The sequence below is a fragment of the Myotis brandtii genome, unplaced genomic scaffold, assembly GCF_000412655.1.
Source record: "Myotis brandtii unplaced genomic scaffold, ASM41265v1 scaffold1703, whole genome shotgun sequence".
Lineage (NCBI taxonomy): Eukaryota > Metazoa > Chordata > Mammalia > Chiroptera > Vespertilionidae > Myotis > Myotis brandtii.
The window spans coordinates 200,611-210,861 of NW_005356270.1; the positions used below are offsets into that span (position 1 = coordinate 200,611).

The following is a 10,251-nucleotide window of genomic DNA, read 5'->3' on the forward strand; positions in this document are numbered from 1 at the left end:
GGGGGGGGAAGGACACATATGTAATACCCTTTGTAATACTTATTATAATATTTTTTTAAAAAGAAAAAAAAATCCAATATACTATCCAATAATAATTTTAAATTATATCTTTCTATAGGTTTATGCTTAGTAGACACATGCAAATATTTTAGTACACATAGGAAAACAGGATTTTTACACTCTCATATACTGTTGGAGGAATATAAATGGCCATAGGCAACTTGTACATATCCTTAAAATTTTTCAATGCATGATTTTGATCAAGAAATTTCATTTTATTTGGTTTTACCTATAGAAATATTCAAGACATATGCATAAAGATATATGTATAATCATTTAATCATTTTTTTTCTAACATTTTTTGTAGTGGTAAAACATTGGGAAATATCTAAAGGTTCATTCATTGGGAAATGTCTCAGAACTTTTAATAAATCATGGTATAGTAATACTATGTAGTTTCTTTACTTTTTTAAAATATATTTTTATTGATTTAAGAGAGGGAGAGGGGGAGAGAGAGAGAGAGATAGAAAATATCAATGATGAGAGAGAATCAATGATTGGCTGCCTCCTGCACACTCCCCACTGGAGATTGAGCCCACAAGCTGGGCATGTGCCCTCAATCGGCATTGAACCCGGGACCCTTCAGTCTGCAGGCTGATGCTCTATTTACTGAGCCAAACTGGCTAGGGCTATGTAGTTTCTAAAAAGAAAGAGGTATACTGAGAAATAATGATGCCCATGAAGAAAACCTGTTACAAAATATTGATCCAGTGTATGCAAAAATCAACTTTTATGAGTGTGAAGAGTGCACATATTTTATATGTATGTGTGTATATACAAGGTGGGGCAAAAGTAGATTTACAGTTGTTTGTATGGAAAATAATACAATAATTTATAAATAATAATACAAGAATAAACTGTTTTACATACTCACAACTATAAACCTACTTTTGCTCTACCCTGTCTGTATATGGCAGTCATGTACCCATGGAGCATGGAGCTTTCACATTTTGCAATCTTATATCAGCTTTTGTTTCGGGCTATCTTCCAAGGGTGTTTTTATGGCTAACAGCTTTGGGAGATAGAAATAATTTCTTCCTCCGGGATAGGAGGCAGAGGACCAATGGTTTTTGCTGTCCAGAATAAAAAAGATAATGTCTCCCTCAGAGTCTGGGATGATTCACTAGCAGCCTCCTTTAAAAAATATGTTTTTCTGGAGTCAGGGTTCCTCATGAATTCAAATGTTACCTTTTGTTACCTCTGTATATATGTGTGTGAGAAGGTAGTAGTGACCAATTATTCCACCTGAGGTAATAGAGGGAGTAAATCCTGAAATTCCAGCCATTTCATGAATAACGATTGCATTGGCATTAACTGTTTACATTCAGAGGGCAGAGCTAGAAGAAATCATTGATATAATTATATCCCAATTATATCATTGGGATATAATTTAGGTTATTAAAAGGAGACATTTTCAAATGTTAAATGAAATAGGTAATTAGTAAATCACTATTGCTCACCTTATCTCAGGGTTTGTGTTCCTCATTAGTGTTTCTTCAATAAAGTGTTATGATCTTCATCTGGTGGGTCAATACTTGATTGTGTTTAGAGTTTATTTGACCCTTCTCAAATGAACTTGATTCTTCCATTCCCCATGTCCTCGCTCTTCACTCAAATGGTTTGGTTTCATCTGAGAAGCTCTATATCTTTTTTCTACATTCATGTGTCTTTTCTTGGTCATAGAAGTGGGATCAACGGGCCAGGATTTAACATGAAAATTTGGTGCAGACTTTTGTATAGTTGAACTAGTAAACAAAACTTTTGCTGAGTATTTCTCCTATGGATCAAAGGATCACAGAGCCTTCCAGGTAGTCTAGATCAGTGGTCGGCAAACTGCAGCTCACGAGCCACATGCGATTCTTTGGCCCCTTGAGTGTGGCTCTTCCACAAAATACCACATGCGGGCACGCACGTACAGTGCGATTAAAACTTCGTGGCCCATGTGCAGAAGTCAGTATTTTGTGTAAGAGCCACACTCAAGGGGCCAAAGAGCCGCATGTGGCTCACGAGCCGCAGTTTGCCGACCACTGGTCTAGATCATCTAGTAGTAGTGCTCTACTTTGAAGTTCAGGGCCAAAGCCCCATCCTAAATAATAAAGAGCTAATATGCAAATAATGGTTGTCCCTTCATGCCGTCATGCCCTCACACCATCATGCTGTAATGGCTCAGACACTCAACACTGGGGAGAGAGGAATGGGTGCCAGCCAGGCAGAAATGAACTTGTGAGAGAAGAATGGGGACCAGCCAGGCTGTGGCCCAGGAGAGGGACAATTCGAATGCCCCATGGTCCCTGCAGTCCCAGACAACTGCAGCTGCGGCCCAGGTGAAGCTGCCTGCCCACAGTCCACTGTGGCTGCGGCCGGCCCGAGTGAAGCCGGTGTGGATCCTGGGTGCCTGCGGCTGGCCAGAAGGAGGGAACCCTGGGCCCAGGGTGCCTTGACCTGCCAGAGGAGGGAATCCTGGGTCCCGGGTGTGGGGCGGGGCAGACGTGGTTAGGGGTGATCAGGCCAGCAGGGGAGCAGTTATGGGTGATCAGGCAGGCAGAAGTGGTTAGGGGAGATCAGACAGGCAGGCAGAGGGATTAGGGGTGATCAAGCAGGCAGGCAGGCGAGCGGTTAGGAGCCAGAGGTCCCAGATTGCGAGAAGCAGTCGGACATCCCCAAGGGGTCCCAGACTGGAGAGGGTGCAAGCCGGGCTGAGGGACCCCCTCATCATGCATGAATTTTGTCCACTGGGCCTTTAGTTGAATAATAAAGGATTTCTTTATTTCTGTGCCTTTTAGGTACCTTCCTTGGAAAGGTGATAGGGAAAATCTTGCTGAGCTAGGTAGGATTGAAGTAATTCTGGGTCCCTGGCCTAGCACTGTAATACCATTTCTAACAAGATCCAAGTCATTTCTGTTTCCCAATAAGTATTGACAGGAATATTGATGAGGATTATCTTCTATTGGTCCATAGAGGCTAGAGTGGGGGCCTTGTATGACGTTTCTACAGAGTATCTTATTTATATAAGAATTACTTTTTGTATTATCTTAACATAACACAGATATTAGTAAAATTAAGATTGTAAAATGGAGGAAGGAATAAAATTTAAATGCTTATCTGTAAACAGATATATTTTAGAATGTATTTTGTTATCTCAATGTTTACAAACCAAATTACCAGTGAATCCTATGTTTCAAGGAAGTCAGAGAAAATAATTATCAGCCAAATTTAAAGTATGTTTCAACATCATGTTGCCAAAAGAATAACTACCTAGTGTTCACAGCAGTAAACAATACATTAATTTGTTTCCTTCCTGTGATTTTTCCATTATTCCCTTTTCCCAGGTAAAAAGCAGCCATAATGCCTGCATGTTTCTTAGAGTAATTTTATTGGAGTTTTCTAACCTTTACCATTGGTATCTTTATCTTCCTCTTGGCATGTTTCCATTTTTTAGAGACATCATCATGCTATCAAAATCTCCAGACAGGGAAGATGGGGGCTGACTTGTCCTTCTCTAGCAATGCTAACAGAATCTTAATACATTTTTTGTTAACCTTTTGGAAATGCCAAGCAATGATTTACAAGTCCCCACCCCGTAGGGCATTTGTAAAGGAGTCATCCAGATGGTTTGAAACACTCTTGAACAGTGCAATTCAAGATGCAGGGCTATGGATCTCAGGAATGTCTTACAGGCTTTGTGCACTTAGGACAAGGTGTGAAACATACATAAAAATGGCGATAAAGGAAAAAAAATAATGGAACCCAAACTTGAAACCTGTACCTTAGAATTTTCAAGAGTAAATCTGTGCAAAAGAAACTTATCCTATATTTTTGGAACGTGTTGTTTAATTGGAATGGAATAAATAATATATCAAATAGGTATATTAAAGAAAAATAGGATCATAGATACACACACTATATGCACACATACATTTCACATACTAAATATAATTTATACAAAGATTCTCCTTTGGGGTGATTTTCAAAAAACAGCATTTTTTATAGAAAGGAACAGCTAACCTTTTCTAAAAAGGAACAGATAGCATATATTTTAAGTTTTGCAGGCTATTTCTAGTCTCTGTCTCAACTCTTCATCTCTATTAGTGTAGCTGGAAAGGAGCCATAAACAATATGTAAATGAATGCATGTGGCTGGGTTCCAATAACTATTTATTAACACTAACATTTGAATATCACAATTTTCATGTCACTAGATATTATTATTCTTTTAATTTTGTTCAACTGTTTAACAATTTAAAAGCCATTTTTAGATTCGTGACTACAAAAGTAAGTGGTGAGTTGGATTTGGCCCACAGGTTATAGTTTGCTGATCCCTGCTTTAGAGGGTCAAGTTCTGTGAGATAAAATGAAATTTTATGACATCTAAAATTTGACAGTATTTTATATTTGAGAAAACCTCCTAATGCTTAGCATAATTCACTTATCTTAAAGGATGCAGCTATTTGAAAATGCTAAAATAATCTCAAGTTAGCTCTGTATCTTATATGTTTCTTCTGTAATTTGTTATACAGCATGCTTCTCATCCTTTGCAAATTAACAGCAATTTTGTTTTTTTTTAACTATTTTGTACCAGAGAGACATCACCTCCATTTGAAACTTAATAAATATTGAAAAGAACTACAACAAACAACAATCAAAGCTAAAGCTAGATTACTAAGTAAAGCTGAAAACAAAGAAATTCACACTGTGTTCTTACCATATACATGTCAGCACACCTGACTTTCCATTTGTGTAAGTATTCTATTTAATTACCTACTTTCAGCCAAGTTCTCTTCACTATAACTATCTCAATGTTGGAGTTTTAAAGTACAAACAAACATTGGGAGAATCTTAAGGTTTGCATATTAAATTAATATGAATATTAATCTAGTTCCCCAAATACAAAATAGAAAAGGTTCGAAAGAAACCAGTGGCTAAAAAAGAAAACAAGAAAATGTGCAATTTATAAATTGTCATACTGTATTAATTTAAGGCACGTGTTCACTCTTCCTGTGTTTCTTTCCTTCTTTTTTCCCTGAGTGGCACTTGTATTAATTAGCTGTTGCTGCATAATAAATTATCATATTTATATACAGCTTAAAACAACATACATGGGTCAGAACTGTTAGGGCACAGCTTTTCTGGGTTCTCTGTTCCTAGTCTCATGTAATTAAATTGCCGGCTGGCCTGTGTTCTCATCTGGAACTCAGCATTCTCTTCTAAACGCACATGGTTGTTGGCAGAATGCAATTCATTGTGGTTCCTTGAGATTGTAGGACTGAAGTTTCTACTTTCTTGCAGGCTTTCTTTGGAGTTCCTAGAGGCCCCCACAGTGCTTTGCTAAATGGTTCTCTCAAAACATAACAGCTTACTTCTTTAAGGCCAGCAGGAGACTCTCTCTTGCTCCAGTGTGCTAAGAGGGAGTCTTATGTAGTGCAACATAATTAAGGGAGTGACTATCACATCACCTCTACTATATTCTATTGGCTAGGAGCAAATCCCAGGTTCCAGCTGATCTCAAGAGGAGAGGACTACATAGAGGCATAACTCATTTAAGGTTACCTTAGAGCATGTCCACTACAGTAATACTAATACTGATCTAAAATACATTATCTGTGTGAACCAAATATTAGTCAATTAGAATAATATTGGGGTATGCTCTTAGAGAGTGGCTATACATTGGTTCTATAATCCAATCCTATATAATAAAAGGCTAATATGCAAATTGACTAGTTGCTATGACGCAACATACACTGACCACCAGGGGGCAGACACTCAATGCAGGAGCTGCCCCATGGTGGTAAGTGTGCCCCCACAGGGTGAGCACCGCTCAGCCAGAAGCCAGGCTCATGGCTGCGAGTGCAGCAGTGGTGGCGGGAGGCTCTCCAGCCTCCGTGGCAGCGCTAAGGATGTCCAGCTGCCAGCTTAGGCCCACTCCCCAGGGGCCTAAGCCGTCAGTTGGACATCCCCCAAGGGCTCCCAGGCTGTGAGAGGGCACAGGTGGGGCTTAGGGACCCCCCAAGTGCATGAATTCGTGTATCGGGCCTCTAGTCTGTAAATATTTGTTAAGAGCTCTTCAATTAGAATGCAAAGCTATAGATCATGGTTTCTCAGACTGGGCACTACTAACATTACTAACATTTTGTTGGGAGGGTTTTTTGTTGTGGGGGTCTGTCTTATGTATTGTAGGATGTTTTGAAGTATGTCTGACCTCTACCCACTACATGACAGTAGCACTCCCTTCCTTAGTTATGACAACTAGACTTTTTCAAATGTCCCCTGGGGAGGAAAATCATCCCTAGTTGGAAAGCACTGCTATTGATAATTCCAGTATTTACTTTTGTAAGAGTATTATGAGCCAGTCTGAGAATCATTGAACCATAACACATGAATGCTTCAGTGATCCTTAGGGTGATTTCAGAGAAGAAATAGAGAAGTAAATGAATTGGGGATGTATTTTGAATATTTTTAAGGTGTAGAAGAAGAAAATCTAGGAAGAATATATTTCTGGCTTGGCTAACCTTATAAATGGCAGTATCATTAACTATAAAATGGAATACAGGAAGAGGTGCAGGCCTTAGGGCTACACAAAAGGAAAGGAAAGAAGGAAGGAAAGCAAGAAGGAAAATGACATGCTGCATTTCACTGTTTTATGGAACATCAAAGTGGATGTATGCAACAGTTGTTGGGCAGATAAATCTGAATATCTGGGGTCAAATTAGAACCAAGGGTCATTGGTATTTAAACTGTAGTTAAAAGGAAGAAAGGGGTGGATGAAATAAGTCAGGCACAGCATGTAGAATGAACAGAACAATGATCTGGATAGAACCCTTGGGCTATAAAATATAAGGCAGGAGATAGGAAAAGAGAAGTCAATTATAAACTGCAAAAAGGCAGAGTCAGAGTTAGAATGAGCAGCAGGAGATAAAGAGAATGATACTGTGAAATTGAAGGTAGTTGATGGTTTAACCAAAGAAATGTGATAATTGGTGCCAAATATAGAATAGCATCAAATTCCAGCAAGATAGCTATTGGATTTGACAGTATGAAATCCAGTGTCTTGGATTTTTCCATGTGAAGTCTTGAGGTGTATCATTCAAAGTCTAAGTCTCCTTACTTAATAATTGCTCAGTCAGGCCAGTTCATACTGACCACTTACATAGACCTACTAAGGCCCCCGTATGCAATAATATCACACAGTTTTGCATTCCATCACTTGTTTTATCAAATATCTTGGCTTTCAGTTCAAAGGGATCTCAAAAGAGATGTGTAACTCCTTTTGCTCAATTTTTGTCCTGAGGTTTACAGGGAGAGTACCAAAGTTTATGATTATTAACTTCTAAAAGAACTCCACTGACTTTCACTTTATTGTTCCTTATCCTCTGCCATATGTTCACGTATATATCTTTAAGTATTTGCATTACGGTAGTCTATACAGGAGCTGCCAAGTGTTTTATTTAGGTCCTTCTAAGCAAATAGTGTGTTTCTAGAAATGTATTATTTTGAATCTAAGTTTTTAAAATCCAGTAACTTAACGGATTAAATTATATATGCTCATTATATTATCAGAGGGTCTAACATGAAATCAATGGTATCCTCCTTTATCACACTCCAATTCCACTCCTGCAACATAACCATTGCTTGGAATCTCATGTTTTCTTTTAACCTTTTTCAAGTTTATGTACATGTATAAAACAAATATACTGTTATATGGTTGGGGGTTAAAAAACAGATTTTATGAAATTAGTATGATGAAAATACATATTATTGTGCACCTTTTAAAACAATTCAATTCTCTCTCAGGGACATCCCTTCAAATCAATATATCTGAATCTACCACATTCAATATAAGTGTGGCATTTAAGCATCAACATGAAGTTATCAATTTAGTCACTTATCCATTGATGCATATGCATGTAGTTTTCAATGTGTTATAAACAATGCTTTAATGATTAACATTTTATATGGGCATATTCAAGCAACAATTGTTTTTTATATTTAAAATGTTGTTATACTGGGGATGCCTCTCCTATTCTCCCTGATCAAGCTATTCTTTCTTCTTTCACTTTCTGGGACCACCACTACTTTTCAATTGGCTTCTGAGTAGATTTTATAATTCCTTAGATCACTAATCTACCAATCATAGCAGGGTTTAAAGGTTAAGTTTCAGGATTAGACATATTTTGGAATTATTTGTTGCTAATATTCTATCATTTAACCTCTTCTCTGTGTTTTGGTATCCCTTGACTTGCCAGGTGCTTATAGTGCCACTAGCTGGTGTCTAGGCAACCAGGATTGTTCAATCTCTAGCACCTAAAAGTGGTATGTGCTCAGTGTCCCTGGTGTTAATGTCAAACCTGGTAATGGATAGTGTAACAGAAACAACTAAGACAAAATAAAATCAATCCCTTTCACTCATCTTAGCTACTATCAGTTATGTCATTCATTATGGAATGCTTTGGGAGAATAGGAGTACTTGGCTAATGTTCTATTCTGTTACAATCTTTTTCAACTACTTTTTACCTTTTAAAAATTATTTCTTTCTTATTCTTCATCAGATTTTAGGAATTTGGTGAGCCTAACTAAGATTATTTGAGAGTAGAATACCCGAGAAATAAGGACCCAGGAAACTGAGAAAATTACTTAAAAGAAATTCTACCGAGAACATATATTCCCTGTGTCCCTCCTTGAATCCACTTTTACTATGTTAAATTCCTTGATGTGGTAAATTATTCAAACCTAGAAAATCTATAGGACTTCTCAGTGAGACAAATACCCTTGATTCCCATTCATTCTATTTTATTCAACAAAATTGCTAAGAACAACTGGTTCCTAATATATTTTTCAATATTATCACTTTATTCAGGAGATAATCAATACAGGGCCAACACTGAAAAATAGCTGTACATAAATTTATATAAATCGGCTATATTGTCCAGAAGAGATTCAGTCGTTGTAAACAAGGAGGGTGCCTAAATGACTGCAGTGTTTCGAGCAAGTGTCCCCACACTCCCTTGAGTGAAGATGGTCCCAGCTGGAGGTGGTCCTTTTAGCAGGAAGAGGAAGCAGTGCCAATGCACAAGCCAAGAGCTGCTTGTGGACTATTATGTGAAGATACAAGACATAAATTTAACTTCTGAGGACAAAAAGTTTCATGAGACCTTTGAACAGCAGCTACTTGTGACTCAACTAACACAGCTCTTAGGTCCTAGCCAGGAGAGGGTGATGCCTCCACTGCTAGGACTGGAGAAAGCAGACCTTCTGGAGCTCATGCCACCCTCAGAGGATTTTGTGTGGATGAGAGCTCGGCTCCCACTGGAAGTGGAGGAGCAACTCAAGAAGAAATGTTTCACTCTGCTTTGCTACCATGATCCTAATTCCAATTCAGAACATGAAACCCTGAAAGCAGTAAAGGCATGGAAACTGGCAGAGATCCTGGTGAGTGAGAAACAGCAGTGCCAGGATGCCAAGATCCAGCAGAAGGAGCAGGTGGTGCTGCTGGAGAAGAGTGCCACCTACTCCCAGGTGCTTCTCCGTTGCCTCGCCTTACTGCACAGATTGCTTCAGGAGCACCGGCTGAAGACTCAGTCTGAGCTGGACCACATCAATGCCCAGTACCTGGAGATCAAGTGTAGTGCCATGATCCTTAAGCTGAGGATGGAAGAGCTAAAGATTTTGTCTGACACTTACACTGCTGAGAAAGTAGAAGTTTATCATCTCATTAGGGATCGTTTGAAAGGGGCCATTCAGCTACAAGAACAGGATATGGAGAAGTCCCAACAGGTCCTAAACACCTATGAGGTCCTTGGGGAGGAGTTTGACAAGCTGGTAAAAGAGTACACCCAACTCAAGCAGACAACTGAGAACAGGCGTTGGGCACTCCAGGAGTTCAGCAAAGCCTACCACTGAATGTTGGCAGGCCAGGAGGCATGGCTTGTGCATTGGTTCCTAATATATTTTAAACATTAGATTTTGTGTGGAACATAGGAAGAACTGAATTATATACTGTTTTTCTCTTTAATAATTGTGCTATGTAAAAAGATCAAGGGCTCAGACTTGGGCTTTAGTCAGAGCTATTTAATAGCCATGGTCAAATAATTTAACGTCTTTTAGGCCTTGGTATCTTAATATATAAATTGAAGAGGAGGGGAATAGATTCTCCAGAGAATTACCTAACTTCTAATTGTATACCCTTTAATTATATTGA

The 10,251-nt window shown here is 38.6% G+C and overlaps 1 protein-coding gene across 1 annotated transcript; it reads left to right on the forward strand.

Moving 5' to 3' along the window:
* The first annotated feature begins 9,068 nt into the window (after positions 1 to 9,068).
* LOC102244002 (HAUS augmin-like complex subunit 4) lies at positions 9,069 to 9,982 on the forward strand. Its single transcript, XM_005863031.2, has one exon. It carries the CDS (start codon positions 9,069 to 9,071, stop codon positions 9,951 to 9,953), a length of 885 nt encoding a protein of 294 aa, XP_005863093.1. The 3' UTR covers positions 9,954 to 9,982.
* The last annotated feature ends 269 nt before the right edge of the window (positions 9,983 to 10,251 follow it).

Bases quoted from the DNA above. Each gene is read 5' to 3' on its own strand.
- LOC102244002 (XM_005863031.2), top strand. From the start codon at position 9,069: ATGGTCCCAGCTGGAGGTGGTCCTTTTAGCAGGAAGAGGAAGCAGTGC.